Consider the following 17,979-nt stretch of genomic DNA (forward strand, 5'->3'; position numbering starts at 1 on the left):
AAATGGTTCCGTCAATAAGTTTTAAGGATGAAATGGGTTATTTTTTTTTTAATTTTAAAAAGAATAAAACATTATTCCAATATAGAATATTAGCAATAACTGAATGAATACATCACACAGATTTTGATTTTTGGAATTACCAAAATGAATGAGTGGATAACAAGTAAAAGTTAACGTATTTCTTAAAACAGTTCATTCTGCCCAAACAACAGTTTGTTTTTAATTTACTTTTCATTACTTGCAAAAAACAAAAATTGGGATTTTAAATCTCAGAATGCACAACTAAAAATAAAAGTAGTATTATTTATACAGTTCAGGCTTTCCAAATACTTACATTACTTGCAAACTTTCTGCTGTTAAATTATTCCACATAATCTCATTTGCCTGAAGGTTCTCATTCTCTTCTAGTAAGGAAGCATCAAACTCAATTTCTGGCTCTTTAGCAGCTGATGTTCTAGTAAAGCATGCCAAATAATTTTGATCAATATGAATAGCCTATCATAATATATCTTAGTACACACCAAGGGCAGGATATATTTTCTCATCAAAAATTATATTAACAAAGTAGAGTAAACATAAATAGAATAAATCACATTAAACCCCAGGCATCAAAGATCTAGTCATGTAATTTCAGTCTTAATTTCCTCATTTATAGAATGTGGATATTAAGTGGTTTTATTCCTGTCACAATGCTAATGAGTATAAACTAAGATGATGAATGCATGGAAAAGTAATTGGTACATTATAAAGTTTCATACACAAAGTCATAGTATTACTACTATAGAAATGTTAAAAAGAAAATATAATTTCATGGATTAAGTGTGGGCTTAAGAAATGATATAGTGACAACTGATAAGTTTTTAAAGATCATTACATAAATAGTTATCATCTTGGAGAAAGGACTGAAAATCATTAAAAGGAGACAAATTAATCTGAAATATCTAATGTCCTAACAAGCTCTTCAATATTTCTTATTTTAATTTGGTTAAATATTATATGTCGAAAAAATAATATTGTCATCAGTACTGAAAGAAGAATGAAAATATCATACATACCTGTGAACATCTATAAAATTATTGTATTCTGTGCTAGGATCTATCTGCTCAACCGACATTTCAATCTCTTTATGGACATTCACTATTTCCTCTGTAACAAGACTAGTTATCTGGCTGTATTCATCAAATATGCCTTTTCTGAAAACAAAAATAAAATTGTACATCATTTTAAAGTTTACCAAGAAGACACAGAACCAAAAAGGACTCAGAACAATAAACATAAGAATTGTAATATCAACATTTACAGATGGTATTTTTTGTTGTTGTTTTTAAATGTTTTCATTGATTTTAGAGAGAGAGGAAGGAAAAAAGCAAGAGAAAAATCGATGTGAGAAAGAAACTTCAATCAGCTGCCTCCTGCACACCCCCGACCAGGGATTAACCAAGCAACCTGGGCATGTGCCCTGACAACCTTTCGGTGCATGGAACAATGCTCAACCAACTGAGCCACACCGGCCGGGGCCAGATGGTAGTTTTATGTACCATCTTTTTTCATATACCTGGACAGTAAAGTGAAGGGATTACACAAATGTACAGATTAGCAACTTACATTTGATAAAATATAATAACTGCAAATGATCTAGAATAAGGCATTACCTTTTCCAACTTGTATTTGAGGTGTCTACATGTAAGATCAAGGTTGATCACTTTCTGTTTCTCAACATTATCATAGAAATGCTGGATTCCATAACATGGAATAGTGGATCCACAACTGTCTCTTTAATGTTTCTTTCTAGTGTCTGCAACTTCCTCACAACCCCTGCCACTTGGTTCTTCTCTTGCTGCTGGGCCTCTGATCTTCTACCTTCAACGACACCTAGGTCTCTTCTCCTGGCCTCCACTCAGTAGCAAAAATGTTATAAATTGTTTTAGCATACCTAATAAATGCAAAAGGAAAAACTATTCTGTCGCAAAGGTCTGATCCCAACTTGAGAATGCTATACCATTGGTCGTTACTGGCCTCAGCAACAAGTGTTGACAGACAAGCTTAACCTGCACATACCCAAATAAATGTAAGTTATTCTTTTTCTTTCCTAAAATCATTACAAAATTTACCCTATTATGAAGTTTTCTCTCAATTACTTTATTTTAAATAGCAAAATAATGCTTGGTTAAAAAAATTAGATTTAAACTGCTGCAAGCAATGATAGTTTGAAATGCTTATAAAACTCACCAGACAGACACAATTTTTTAAAAGGGGGGAGACAGAGAAATTTAATGGGGATTCAGTAACTAACACTGGGGTTATGAACTAATAATTCAAAGTACTGAAAGATACAAATGTAAATAAGCCTATCTAGATAACTTGTAAAGCAGTATAGTAAGTCGTTATGATGTGGAGATCATTAATATTCTCCTTTAAGACAAATAGGGGGGTAGAGATGATGAAGTCTCCTAAGGTTATATCAATGAGTACTTATGACATGGGGTTCAATTTCAGTGACATCATCATACTTGGATTTTTTAAATGCTAGATCTGAAATAATTTCTTAGAAAGTAAAGATAACATGCTGTGGGAAACCATTACATGCCTCAAAAAGATGTTCTAGTGATGATAAAGATAATATTATTGAAGATTCATGTGAACAGTTTGAAAAATATTGATTTATTAAATGGAGAATAGGAAAATAAATATTTCTGAATCAATGATATGTAATTTAAAGTAGATATAACTAAATTTATAAATTAAATATTTTAAGTAGAAATTTCACTATTTTATCAACAACCTTAAAAGTTTACATATTTAAGTTGACTGAAAAACACTTTATCTTCTTGGGAAAATGAGGGACCACCTAACCCAGCTAATAAGGGAGATGAAGTCTACCAAAAGGTGACTTATCTTTCTGTTGTCTTGAATCGATATGTATGGTACACATGTGTTCATTTAACCCAAATATTCTGTTAGCTCCTTGAAGGCAAAAATTGTGGCCTACTCATCTCTTTATTCAATGCGCTTTGCATATAGTAGAATTTTAGTAAATATTTGATTTTAATCTCATACAATCTCATATGACAAATAAAACTTCAAAAACTTATTTCCTCCAGGTTTTTCTGTTGCTCAAAATTTAAATTTCTAACCCTGTGGAGACATATCCACTTTTTAACATTTGTCAACTAATGAATATTTTCATATAAATTTCCAGTTAATTGGGGCAAAACAAAAACATACAAAAAGAAGAGAAATTCTTGGGGCTAGCTAGAAGGTTTAGGAGGTAAGTATATACTAAAGGGATGCTAGAAGTGAAAATCAAGAAGAATCAAGGTAAAACAGGTCTGAAACACCCACTATTCTGGGTCAATAAGGAAACTTACAAAACATAGACAACTTTTATACAAAAGCTTAAGTAGGAGAGAAAATAATGTGAGCCCGGCCGGGCATGGCTCAGCGGTTGAGCATCAACCTAGGATCCAGGCGATCAGGGTTCAATTCCTTGTCAGGGCACATGCCCAGGTTACGGGCTTGATCCCCAGTCAGGGGCGTGCAGGAGGCAGCCCATCAATGACGACTCTCTCATCATTGATGTTGCTATCTCTTTCTTTCCCTCTCCTTTCCTCTCTCTGAAATCAATAAAGTTATAAAAAATAATAATAATAATGTTAAAATCACTTTATGACGAGATTTAATGTCAAATATGAAATGTAACTTACAGTGCTTTTATCATTTCTTCTTGCATCTTTTGCAAGGAGTCCAGAAGCAGAGGAAGTGTGATATCATAATACTGATTCTGATGAAGCTGTGCCCCTTTCAATGCTAATACATACTGATTATGCAACATATGAAGTTTCATTGTGGCTTTGTCGTAACGTTCCTTGGCCTTTTCAGTTTCTTTCCCTGAAGAAATCATTGGAGACAGTTATAAAAGAAATAATAAAAAAGTTTTATCTTCTCTGTGTGCAAACTGAGTCACCACTATTTTATGTTATTTCACACATTCTATGGATAATCAAAAGTTTGTGAACATATACTATGCGCTTAGCTCTATGCAAAGTACTATTTATTTGCCAATACTTTGTACAGAGGCTGCTCTGAAGGAGGCAGGATAATGTACAATTTCTTTGTAAAATTATACAGATATATGATCCTTCTCAAGTTCAAGCAGTTTACACCAAATTGGAACAACAGTGCACATAAAATTATATCACCAAGAAAACAAGAAACTTTGTAAATAATGTTAAATTTTGAGGTCTATGTTTGAGACACCAACAAAGACAAGAGAAGTCAAAGGATACTTTGTGGAGAAAACAGACCTTAAGAGATGAGGCAAGTCTGGAAAGGTATAGAAAGAGAGAATAGATGATAGTTCCTCCCTCACCCTCTCTCCCTTTCTTCTTCGCTTTCATTCAATGAATATTATTAACTGATCGCCAACAGGAATTGTGCTAAACACTGGGAATTCAGTACTTGGCAAAGCAGAGTCCTTGACATAAAGGCCATGGTCTATGAAAACACAGAAAGAATAAGTAATGATACATAGGTAAGGAAAAAAAATAAGCTCAAAGAGAGCAAATTTTGCAGAAATGAAGAAATTATGTTTGTATAAGTAAGGCAATTTTAGGTTGTGAATAACTTGAAAATCATGCAGAGAAATTAAGACTTGATATGATATAAACTAAAACTTTTTGTGGTTCCTCTACTGAAATTTCAGAAAATATTTACAGATTGACAATATGAATAAATGACTACATAAATAAATACAATTTTTAAGTGGATCTTTAATTTTGATGTAAACCAAACATGTATCTCTCACCAATTACTTACATTTAGATAATAAACTTTTCAAAATATTTATTCATTTTTGCCCTCTTTCCAAGGAGAGTTCTCCAAATGAATCCTCTCCCCAAAATAGATCTTATGTTGAGAATTTCCAATGCCAGAGACTCTCCTCTGCTGCCATTCTGTTTAGGCTCAGCACCTATCTGAGTGTTCATATGGATGGGGATCAGAAAAATATTCCCTGTTGGAGAATATCTCCAGCCCAGAGCCAAAAGCAGAGAAAAACTCAGGGTTTTTGCAGAGAGAGGAAACCTCGGATCCCTAAACCATGCCCAGGCAGAACAACAGAAGAATTCCCTTGATCTTCTCATAACCCCTCTAATTCTGAAGCACGGTAACTACATCCAGCTGGTGCAAAGGGAAACAAACCTATCTAGCAGACCTGCATGTCTCCTATCAACAAATTCTAGTGTTCCAAGTGCTTGAGCCACCACTCACTTCTCCTAGGGAGCAGGACGTAATTATTTACAGAGCATGAATCTCTAGCCATATTCCATTAGCTGGCTCCTGCACATGGTGATATTAATAACCGTTCAAGTTATTCATAAAATGTTGCCCTAGATAACCTATTTAACTTTATGACATAACTTCTTGATTAGAAAATAATCTACTCACCAGGGTATTTTTCCTAACCCCTCTCATTGCTGACTGGAAAGATGTTCTAACACTGAAGTGAGAGGGTAGGAGCAAACATATTAATATAGTTCTATCTGAAGGAATCAGAAAAAATAATATTATCCACTAAAGAAGTGGGTTTTCTCACTTTGGGGCTATGAACAACCCTCATGATAATGTATTTGGATAATATATTTTATTTCATTGACCAGTAAATAACCATACAAATTTTAAAATATATAACTGAAATAAAAATTCATGAAATAATTATTCTCCTTACTATATAAAGAATGCTTTGTAATTCTTTAATTTCTATTATATGATAATTTTGAAAATTTTTTTAATGTTCATTCAGAAGCCAATAAATTTTTTTGCTTCAGTTAATATAAATTGCAAGGGAAGTTTTAACTCACTCTACATTACACTAGGGATAATTTTTTTAATTTAGCAATTAATAAATCACTTCAATAATACTAATCACAAATAACTTTTAACATCCTCAGGAACACCTTTCGCTGTTGGTTCAGTTACTATAATAGGTTTGCCATAGAAAACTATATTTGCCCACAAACATTGCTACTTAGCATCCTTCCTGCAGAAATGCATTTCAAAAAAGAGTCAGTGCCATTGTTAACATCTATGGCCAGTCCCGGCAGCCTTCCTTGAAAATGACAACCCATTTTTCTCTATCCACACAAGTCAGGAGGAGACTTCTATATGAAGCTGACACCCAAGATCCAAAGTACATAGCTGACCAAAAAGAAAACAGCCCTTTGGCTGGGAGCTAAGTCACATTAATGCCTGAAAAAGAGTGAAAGTCCCTGAACACCTACTACAGAAGCTGCCAAAGCACTTTCTAAGGTCCTTTTCTTTAGGGTGGTTTTTGTGTGTGTGTGTGTTTTTTGCGGGGGGGGGGGGTGTCTTTTGGATTTACCATTTTTTAAGCTATTTTAAGCTTCTGTTACTTGAAATTTGACAAATTCTGGCAAAAGACAGTTCAAAAGATCATTGCACTTATGCAAATACATTGATTCTAAATAATAAGTTTTCTAGAGTCCAAATGTTCATAAGAAAACAAAGCAAACATATACCATGAAAGAATATTTCAGTATTGTGTTCTAATTCATTAAATTTTATTATAAGTTTTAAAAGTATAACTAGTGAATTCAATGAATTCCACATTTTATGTTTCTTTTTCAAAAATATTACTTTTATATAAACTCTATTATTCCTAATTATGACTTGACTTTTTTATCATATAACTTCAGGAGTCACACTCTCCACAGAAACATTTTCATGGAGGCATTTAAAACATTTAAACCATCCATCTGTCCTCCTATTTGCACAGATTTTTAAACTGCACAATACCCATCTGTCTTTCTAGCTGGTACAGAATGATTCACTAAGTATGCAATACTCACCTCACTAAGATTTTGTAATCCAAAAGAACATTAGAAAATTTAAGAAGTTCCCAAATACTTTTTTTCTTTATCCAATATAGTGAATTACAAATAAGCTGAAGACTATTATAGTCAAACCTAATTATCAGTGTTCCCTAACACAATTTGGAAAAAAATTTTAAATGCTTTTGAAAACATCCAAGGCAGATACCATTACATTAAAATAGTGATAATAAATTCTTTAAAAATAACTTTGGACTTAAAACTAAATTGGGGGGGGTATGTTTTCTTAGAGATGTAGGGGGTTGTTTGTTTTTGTACTCTACAGCTCATATATCTTTGGTTATAAGGTGTACTTGGTGCAGTCACATGATCAACTAATTATTCTATTTCTATTACCCTGCCACTCTCTCTCCCTTGTAGGAAAACAAAAAGTTTCAAAAACATGCTCACTTGGTATGATTTGGAAAGAAATTCTATTGCATTTTTTCCTAATTTGTTTTAAAATAAATATTTAGGGTCCCATTGAGGCTATATGTAAGTATTCAAGAAATAATAATACTGTGTGAAAATGAAAATTACAAATAAAATTTTAAAAATTCCATTCATTTAACAAAATATATTGCAAAAAAAACTAGCTAATATGATTCTTGCCACATAAACTTTTTGGCTCAGAATATCTCAGATCACTATTATATTTATTAACTTTTAATAACTATATTTGAGCTGAAAATTAACCCAAAGTATACAGAGTGAATAAATTCTTACTGACAGATACAGAATCGTACCCCTGTTGCTGTATGCTTTGTTTTGGTTTAATGAGAGGCACTGAGCCGGGCGCAGAGTTATTCTATGTGTCAATCAACAGGGAGTAAACCATCCAATTTTTCCTCCTCCACATAATGAAACTCACGAGAGGCTGAATTATAATTCTTTTGCCACCACTTGTTGACAAATCTGTTTAATGTTTATAACAACAGAGTGTGCATACAACGTGTCATGCCATAACAATAGTATAAGGCCAGCAAAGCTCAATTATGTAAGTTTGACAGTCACAAGAGACAGGCTAGACTACTCATTAAGCAAGTCTAGGAAGGCAAGTGTTTTTTATTATAAAGTTCTGAAGTGTTTACCATTTGTTAAATATTATGATGGAAAGCCTCCTGACAATAAACGATAAGTGACTATTTTCCATAAATAAAGTGCCAGCAAGTAGACTCTGATTTGAATAACTAAACGTTCTACCATCTTACATTTTTCCTGTCTTTCAAAACTTTCCTCAACTACACAGTTTTTACATATTACTCTGAGTAAGAAAAAACTGAACAGAAATTCACCTTAACTTCTGAATTACTTGGGGCAAATGTCTACATATGTTTCTTCACATGGAAGTTAAATTTAAGTATAATATGTGGGAACAATGAATGAGCTACCTAACTTGCTCAGTTTTGTTCTGACAACAAGAAGTGAATTTTTGTCTCAGCTTCTCCTCTGATTAGCTATGCAACCCAGGCAAGTCATTTAATCTAAAATTTAGCTTCTCATTTTCAAACCTGGGAGTTAAATTACCTGCTCTTTTCAATTCATTGGATTGTGATGGAGATAAAAATGGCAGAAAATTGTCAAAATGCACAGTTAACAGCAAAGGCTAAAGAAGACAATGAATTTGGAGTGCTGAAAAAAACTTTTTGATCAATTGTTCCAATAAAGCATTTTAAAAAATACATTAGGTATAGTCTTACTTTGCTATTTTTAATTTCTTGTTATAAGAATATTTGCTATATTAATCAGGAAATATTTATTAAGCATGTATTATTGGTTTTAAACTGTTCAGGGAACTAAAATGACAATATTTTATTTTAAAATTAAACATCAAATACTTTTAAAGAGCAAGCTTTCTAACTCTATGCAACATCATTTCCTTGTATATAGTGATTGGTAGATTCAGTTGACCCATAGGCTTTTACTAATCTACTAACTGGATGACATACTATGTTCAAATCTGTATTCTATAATGTAGCAAAGCTGTGAAGGGGGGGATTCTGGGTGGCTTTCATGGACACCAAGGGCTGTTCCAAAAAAACCAAAAAATGTGCTAAAGAGAGAAGAACTAGAAGTATGCTTAAGACTGACCTAAAACCACCATTAGAAAAAGAAGTCTAGCTCTGGACAGTTTGGCTCAGTGGTTGGAGTGCTGGTGTGCGGACTGAAGGGTCCCAGGTTCAATTCCAGCCAAGGGCACGTGCCTTGGTCGCAGGCTCGATCCCTGGCCCCAGTCGGGGCTCCTGAGGGAGGCAACCATCGGTGTGTCTCTCTCACATCACATCAGTGTTTCTCTCTCTCCCCCGCCCTTCTACTCTCTCTGAAAAGTAATGGAAAAACTATCCTCCTGTGAGTATTAAAAAAATAAAAGAAAGAAAAAGCCTACTCTTCATGTGAAAATACTGAGAAAGTGTACCTGTGGATTACAAAGCTGACTACAAGAAGGATTTAAAGGTGCGTATGGAAGGTAAGAGAAGCAGCCTTAGAAAGGGCAACACTTCAGAGGCAGAAATAGTTAAAATGGAAATTGTGAAGGAAAAAAAAAACACAAGAAAGGAAAACTTAAATCCTTCAGGAAAAAAAGTTTAAAAAAATGAGTAAAAGGACACATAAATCTTTGTCAAGAACATGACTTATATGGGATTTGCTCCTACTTGCAAGCTAACAAATCAGCCTGCCTCGACTTCACAAATGTGGGAACAAGACACAATGCCTCTGGGAGAGAGACAAAGATAATTTATTTCTCACAGCAATATCAGTAGCTAGAATATCACCATTTTTGAAAAATAAAAAGCCATCATAAACAAAGTCAAATGACAACCAATGAACTAGTAGAAAATATACACACCAAATATAACAGAAAAATAGTTTGTTGTAATAGATTTAAAAATTCTTTAAAATTTAAAGAAAAATAGACCTAAAGCTCAATAGAAAAAAAAGAACAAGACACAATTCACACAAAAATAAATACTTTAAAATGGCCTTTAAACATATAAAATGATGGTCAACCTCATTCTTTCACTTATAATAAAAGAAATGCAAATTAAAAATGATAAAGTGCTAATTTTTATCTACCGAACTGGCAAATTCTCTGTTTTGGCAAGGGTATGGAGAAATAGGTACTCCTATATATCTCTGGTAGAAATGCAAATTGGTACAATCCTTATAGAAAGAAAATAGGTAATATCTAACAAAAGTACACACACATTTATCTTTCAACCCTGCAATCACACTTTTAGGAATCTTACACTTAAGATATTCCTCCTATGATTAAAAAAACACACCACATGCACAAAGACATTCATGTTAGTAGTGTATATAATTGGAAAAATTAAAAATATACTATATATCCATCCATACATAGAAAAGTGCTTGAGTAAACTTATATCAAGCGCTATAAAGCAGTTACAAAGAATGAGACATCTACATACTAAAATATTGTCATTTTCATGATACAACGTCAAGTAGAAAAGCAAAGTGAAAAAGAATATCAGAGTACAGTAGTTTGCATGTAAAAAAGAAACACAAATAATTAAAGAAGATACAGTTCTCTAAGTATATAATTTTGTATAGTTCTGACTTTTGGAATCATTAATGCTTGGCCGTTAATGAAACAAGCAAGCAAACAAAATAAGAAAAAAGAGGGAAAACTAGTTAAAAATGTGATACAATAGAAACAAATGAACCAAACTATTTCCCATGAATAACATAACTGCACTGAAAAGAGTGAGGAAGAAAAGAATTAATCTAGCTAGCTCTGGAAAGCAGATGTCTAATAAAAATCTCAAAGTCAAACTCCCAATCTTCACTTCCAAATCTGTCCCTCCTACATTTTTCTCCATCTTGGTTAATAACAATGTCATCCTTCAGTTACTCAGGCCAAAAACCCTGAAATCATCCTTGAGTTTTTACTCTCACACACTACATCCAATTCATTAGCAAATCCTTTAAGCTCTATTTTCAATATACAGTTGATCCTCAATTTTCATGGATTCCATATTTCCAAATTTTCCTAATGCCTAAAGTTTATTTGTAATCCAAAAATTAATACACTCAGCGCTTTCCAGGTCAATCACAGACATGCACATACACAGAGCAGTGAAGGAGTTACACACATTCCCAACTGAGAAAAAAACTGGGTAATGGACAGGAAAAAAACTTTCCACTGTATGCTCACCGGTTTGTACCTTGTGATTTTGAGTTTGGAACTATGGAAGTGTGAAGATGCTCTGCAATGCTTTTTTGTTTCAGCTCTCATACTGTATAAACTGTCCTTTGAGCAGTCTGTTTAGTTCCACATTTTTTGCATTTTTTGTGTTTTCTGTTCACTATTTTGCAGTTTAAAATGGTCTCTAAACACAGGGCTGAAGTGCTGTTTAGTATTCTTATGCTCAAGATGGGTGTGATGTGCCTTACAGATAAAATAGGTATGTTAATAGCTTTCAGTCATGAGTTATAACACTGTGAGTTCAATGTTAATGATTCGACAATATATATTAAATAAAGTGTCCTTAAACAGAAACACACATAAAACAATGTATTGTTTGGTGTCTTGGTGATGTATTGCTCAACTGTCAAAAATGTTACCCTGCCGGGGGCAATGATTCAGTACTTACATAATGCTAATTTAATGTTCACAGTAATTTTATAGAGCATAACTACCGTAAATAACAAGAATCAGTTGTATATCCAGAATCTGACCACTCCTAATCACCTCTGCTACCACCGCCCTGTCCGAACCAGAGTAAGCCCTTGCCTGGGTTACTCCAATAGCCTGGAAGCAACTGGTCCTGCTTTCATCTTTCCGCCACCCTCAGACTATTATTTTCAACAGGCTACCTGAATGGTCCTGTAAAAACGTAAGTTAGTTCATGTCATTCCTCTGCTCAAAACACAAGAATGGCTTCCCATCTTACTCTGGTTAAGGGTTTTAAAAGAACTACCAAAATCCTACATAATCTGTGCCTCCCTTGCCACCACCATCATTCTTCCTCTAATCTCGTTCCTCCATGCCTTTCCTTTATCAGTCCTTCAGTTCCAGCCACTCCGGTGACTGTAATACTTCTCAGAAATACCAGACATGATCCCATCTCATATCCCCTCTGTCTGGAGTACTCTGCCCCATAAAGCCACATGCTTCACTCCCTCACCTCCTTCACTCTTCATTTAAAGGTATCTTTCTCCGTGACAACTAATCTGATCATCCCCCAAATACCCTATCTACCTAGAGTGTTTTCTCCATTGTAATTATTACCATCTAATATACTATGTTTTACAGATTTTTTAAATTAATTAACTACCTTCTGCTCTAAAATGTAAGCCTGATGGAGGCAGGGATTTGGAGATGTTTTCTTATCTACTATATTCCTAATACAAATAACAGTTCCTGGCACATAACAAGAAAAGGTATAAATTGCTGTAGTTCTTATTTAAAAAATAAACTTAAAAAAATTCTTAAAAAGTTAAAAGTTATAGAAAAGTTACAATTTTACCTTCTGCATCAGTTTATATCATCTTTCTAGTAATCAAATCCAAAACTAATATTGTTAAGGAGATCACCTATAAAATATAGAGGAAAATCAGCAAAAGATTTAACTTCTCTTAACGTCTTTGTAAGTGAAACTTAGCTCTATTTAATAAAACTAAGCAAAGAGGGGACAAAGCAAATAAGTATGCTTTCATTTTATTTTTAGGAATTTATCTCCAGAATATAAATGAATCATGGAGCACATTCCATCCCACATAATATTTCAGTATCTAATGAGAATATTATAACTGTCACTCCAATTTCTACAGCTTTAACCAAATGCAAATTAGGTTAATAACTAAAAGTGCAATTACTCTTTATGACCTTGTAAAGTTCCTATCATATTAAGCTCCATGCAGTGAAAAGCATTCATGCCATAAGTTAGCTGCTAATATATCACGTACTAGTAAGTAGGTCCCCCCAAAAAAGAAAACCTCTCACTTTCAGGTCACTTTCAATAGAATTGGTGATCAGCAAACACAGCTTGAACTATATTTTGGTCTTCAGTAAGTCCTGAATCCAAAATGCATTTCTTCTCTATGTTAAACTGTGAGATAAATTTGAATTTCAGAATATTTTTCTAGAGGATCTCCATACACTATCCATAGGTAATTTTGATTTTTAAAAATCTCCAAGATTTAGAGATTATTGAGTAAGAAGTCTAGTTATCATTCTTGGTGGACTCAAAAATGAGGAAATCAACTAAAATAGACTTTAAAAATTTTTATTCATTTTTTAAAATTTGGATTTATTTAAACACAAATTAACCATCTGTCTGAGATATGAGCTCATTTCAAAGTGGTTTTCATAATTAAAGTACTCTAAAGAGACAACTCAATGGATCTAATCAATTTTAATTGGCTATAAAATACCACAGAACAACTATTCATAATGAATGAAGAGACAATTTAAGAAAATCCAATTACAGAAAAATTTACTTTTGAATGAGACTTAACAGCTAATTCCCCACATTCTATTTGTAGGTGCCCTTTACTCTGTCTGCTTAGGGTAGTGGGGGTTTGTAAATAATCAGGGAATTTACCAATCCCTTAGCACTCTTTTGGGTTTCTCATAGAAAAAGAAGAATTCGAAAAAGAGATTGTTTCCCACTCTTGTCATAAAATTATGTGAAGAGAGTTCCTTTCAGACTTCTCTAGACCAACTGGTAGGGGCATGTGTAATGTGGAGTGGCTCACCTTGTGTTGTTTCTTTTTCCTGAACATGAAACATGATAAAGCAGAAGCATTTAGACTTCCACCCATGAAAGAGAAACCCCCACAAATGCTATTGTGGGTATTTTGAAGCTTGGTAAATATAAAACACTAGTATAATTCTAGGCATATAGAATCAATTAAATATGCCACATCGGAATACATAACTATGAGGTAGTTATTTTGAACATCTTTTCTGATGTTTCACAATATCTTCAAGTAAACTATAAAACATCAAAGCAAAATCATATTTAAATTCACTTAATTCAACTCCAAATGGTTCAACATGATATTGCTTAAATTTTATAAAATTAGGGTATACTACATTTATTCTTATAAATATGTTTTAACTTTGGAAAAAAGTGCTACATGGCATATGAACAAGGGCCTATGTGTAGAAATATTGGTAAAGATGATATATATTTTCTACAACATAAGCAAGTGGGGAATTATAGCAAAACAAAAATCTGAGAGTAAACCCATACAATGCTCAGAACAAACGATTAAGGAAGATAAAGTTTACTGAGACTACAAAACTTAAGTTAACATGTTAAGTAGAAACATGGAAAACAAGACCCCATCAAAATTATTCAAGCAAAATCTACAATGCCTGAAAAATACACTGCATGGAGTTAAAGGCAGATTAGCATTGTAGAAAATAAGATTCGGAAATTTACAGACATAGTCATAGAGAGAGAGAAGGAAGGAAGGAGGGAAGGAAGGGAGGGAGGGGGAGAGACAGAGGGAGGGAGGGAGGGAGGGAGAGGGAGGGAGGGAGGGAGGGAGGGAGGGAGGGAGGGAGGGAGGGAGGGAGGGAGGGAGGGAGGGAGGGAGAAATTAACCAAAATAAAACAGAAAGAGAAAGAAAACAACAGAGAGAAATGACCAGAGCATCAGTATGTTGTGAGACAACAAGCAGCTTAATATACATGTAGCTGGAGTCTCTCAAGGACAGCAGAAAGAAAAGGGGTGACAGTAAATACATGTGAAGAAATAATGGCTGGTTCAGCAGTTGAGAGTCCACCCAGGATCCAAGAGGTCACCAGGTTGATTCCTGGTCAGGGCACATGCCCAGGTTGCGGACTCGATCCCCAGTGGTAGGAGAGCAAGAGGCAACAGATTAATGATGTTTCTCTCTCATAGATGTTTCTCTCTCTCTCTCCCTCTCCCTTCCTCTCTCTCTAAAAATCAATAAAACATATTTTAAAAAGAAAAGAAATAGTGGCTAAAAGTTTTCTAAACTCATGAAAACTATAAGCTCTCAGATACAAGAAGCTCAGAAATCACAAACACAAGGAAAAAAGAAAAACTACATCATGATCAAACTGCTCAAAACAAATGATAAAAAGCAAGTCCTAAAAGCTGCCAAAGGAAATCAAAATGTGCAAAGCAACAAAGATAAGTATTAGAGCAGATTTGTCCCTCTTGTAACTCTAGAGCAGGGGTGGGGAATGTCCACAGCCTGCGAAATCATTTGGTCTGGCCCTTCCAAGACAACTAACTGCAGGCAGGACTCGAAATTCAATAAAGTCAATTCAATGTTTGACCAAATATAGTAGGCTAATTTTTAAGTTGATAATTCTGTATGGCCCTTGAATGATGTTATAAATATCCAAATAGCTCTTGGCAGAAAAAAGCTTGCACTAGAGCAAGCAGAGGGGGGAGAGGGGCATAGAGCAAAAATAGAATTCTATACCCACAAAAGTACATTTTTAAATGAAGGTGAAATAAAAACTTTGTCAGACATACAAAAGCTAAAAGTGTTACCCACAGACTTAAAAGAAATGTTAAAGTTGTTTGTGCAAAAGTAAATGATACTAAATGAAGTAAAGAATGCTAGAAAAGATAAATATATGAGATGTTTTGCTGTAATTTTAAAGATAATTGATGATTTAAACAACAATAAAAACATTAACGATACAGTGTGGCATTTATAACACATGTAAGAGTAAAAATATCTCAATAGCACAAAGACTGAAAGACTTTACTATTGTAAGGGTCCCATATTATACACAAAGTGGTATAATATCACTGTAATGTGTACTATGATAAATTAAAAATAAAATAAAACAAAAAGCTACAGCTAATAAAACAACAAAGAAGATAAAAAGGAATCTTAAGAAAATTTTCCAATTAATCCAAAAGGAGGCAGAAGAAAGGACAAGGAGAGAATGAAGAACAGATGAAACAAGGAGAAAACACACTGTAAGATAACAGATTTAAACCTAACATCACCAAAGATCACATTAAATATAGTCTAACTATGCCAACTAAAGGTAGATTATCAAGATTAAAAAAAGCAAGACCTAACTATATGCTGCTTATAAGAAATGCACTTCAAAAAATAAAGACTGAAACATGTAAAAGTAAAAAAATGAGGAAAATATATACCATGTAAACACAAAAGTAAAGCTGGAGTGGCTATATCAATATCAGGTAGAACAGAACACAGCAAAGAATAATAGTAGGGATAAGAAAGGTGACTTCCTAATGATAAAAGAGTCAAGTCATCAAGACGACATAACAATCTTGAGTGCTTATACACCTGACAACAGAGTCTCAAAATACATGAAGCAAAAAACTGAGAGAACTGCAAGAAGAAACAGAGAAATCCAGAGAAAAACAGTTACAATGGGAGGTTTCAATTGCCCTATCTCAATAACTGATAAAACAAGTAGACCGAAAATCAGAAAAACATTAAAAATTTGAATAACAAAATTAACCAACTGGACCAAGCTGACAATATAGGTAAAACTCTTTATTCACAGACAACGTGATCCTGCAGGAGTTCTTCTGGGAAGTCACTTATTTTTTATAAAGATGATCGGATGGCAAATTCTTCCAACAATTATAGGCATTTATTTATGGCAAAACCCTTGTTCAGATACAAGCTATATGGATTCAAAAAATTGTTTGAAAGCTAAATCATGTGTTTGACCAACTAAGATGTTCAGAACTCAATTTACAATTAAAAAGCAAAACCTGTATATTTTGCATTCAAGCACTTGTTATTCTAAAACTCAATGCTGTTATCAAGAAACAATATAAATTATTAACTTCAGCTCAATAAGCTACAATTATTATGGTTGTTCTCCATGCACATGTTGTAAATAATAATAGACTAATGTTTATATTACAAAAAATTAATTTAAATGATGTTTCATTCATATTGCAAATGAGTTTTTATTTTAGACTGAACATAAACTAAGGTCCCATTGGATATAAATTCTAACAATTCAAAATTTAAAGTATTTTATGTAATCTATCCAGCAGGGGTCAGGAGTTTGGAATTTCAGCTTTGACAGTCTTCCTGCTGATCTGCTGCTACTGCTGAACCTCCAGTTGGAGTAACTGAGGCCTTAACTCAGAACCCATTCTCAATCAAATCCAGAACTTAACCCTTACTATAAGAAATATTTCCAGGCCCTGTCTCTCTCAAAGCCTTGTCTTCAGTTGGATGCTATGTCAGTCTGCGGTTTTAAATAGCTTTTCTAAGACCTCCTTCTATCTAAGGTAATTTCTGGACACCAGAGCCATAGCTTGGGCATCCACTGTGAGCACCCTAGCAGTGCCTAGGACTCATTCCAGAGTGCCCTTGTCTGACCTATCCAGACGAACGGAGGTTCTGACATAAAACCTGCAAATACTGGGAAATTTACCATCACATTATCTTTACAGTGACTAAATAACTGCACAAAAGAACTAATTCCATGTTAAACATAGAAGCAGTCTGAAAACAGAAACAAGATTTTCAGAAATATAATTTTATACTTTTTCATGTAAACATGAGTATAAAGTAAGTTTCCATTGGTTTTATTATAGAAGAGAAATTGACATATGCCTCATGCATAAAACACAATTACATAAGAACTTATTTTTTAAATGTATATTCTATAGTTTATAAGTTGATTTAATGGGAGTAATCATAGTCTTGAAAATAGGAAAAGATTAATATCTTTAGAAAGAGAAATGTAAATAAGTTTGCATATTTTAATACAGGAAATTCAATCAAATAATACACCACTTAATACCAATTAAAACTCTACAGTCTTGAGATTTTCTGCTTGCCTTCCTAATATTAATACATTTAACAGTGTTTTACCTAGATTCAAAGTAAAAAAGAACAATTATTATCTGTGAATAATCTTTGATAATATAAGCATCAAGTACAAGAACATTTAAAACTTTATGACATCAAATTAGATTTCAATTTTTAAACAAAAATAAAACAATATCATTAAAAACAGGTATCAAGACTTAGAAGAAATTATGTATTTCTTTTCCTAGCTAATTATTCTCTAACCAATACAGACCTAGTGAGCAATACTTAGCATAGTTGGATTATAATACAGTT

The 17,979-nt window shown here is 33.4% G+C and overlaps 1 protein-coding gene across 6 annotated transcripts in view; it reads right to left on the minus strand.

The window, feature by feature from the left end:
• Positions 1-17,979, minus strand: part of FER (FER tyrosine kinase) — a 315,987-nt gene that overhangs the window by 239,963 nt on the left and 58,045 nt on the right. For all 6 annotated transcript variants that reach the window (XR_013998437.1, XR_013998438.1, XM_081132190.1 and 3 more), the window contains 3 exons: positions 3,705-3,888; positions 1,056-1,193; positions 335-454 (listed from right to left, as the gene is read on the minus strand). Coding sequence is in view for 4 of the 6 variants with exons in the window: in XM_081132190.1 (XP_080988316.1) it covers positions 335-454; positions 1,056-1,193; positions 3,705-3,888 (442 nt within the window). In the remaining 2 variants the exon portion in view is untranslated. The remainder of the gene's footprint in view (positions 1-334; positions 455-1,055; positions 1,194-3,704; positions 3,889-17,979) is intronic.

The sequence above is a fragment of the Miniopterus schreibersii genome (assembly GCF_964146895.1).
Source record: "Miniopterus schreibersii genome assembly, chromosome: 3".
In the NCBI taxonomy this organism is placed as follows: Eukaryota; Metazoa; Chordata; class Mammalia; order Chiroptera; family Miniopteridae; genus Miniopterus; species Miniopterus schreibersii.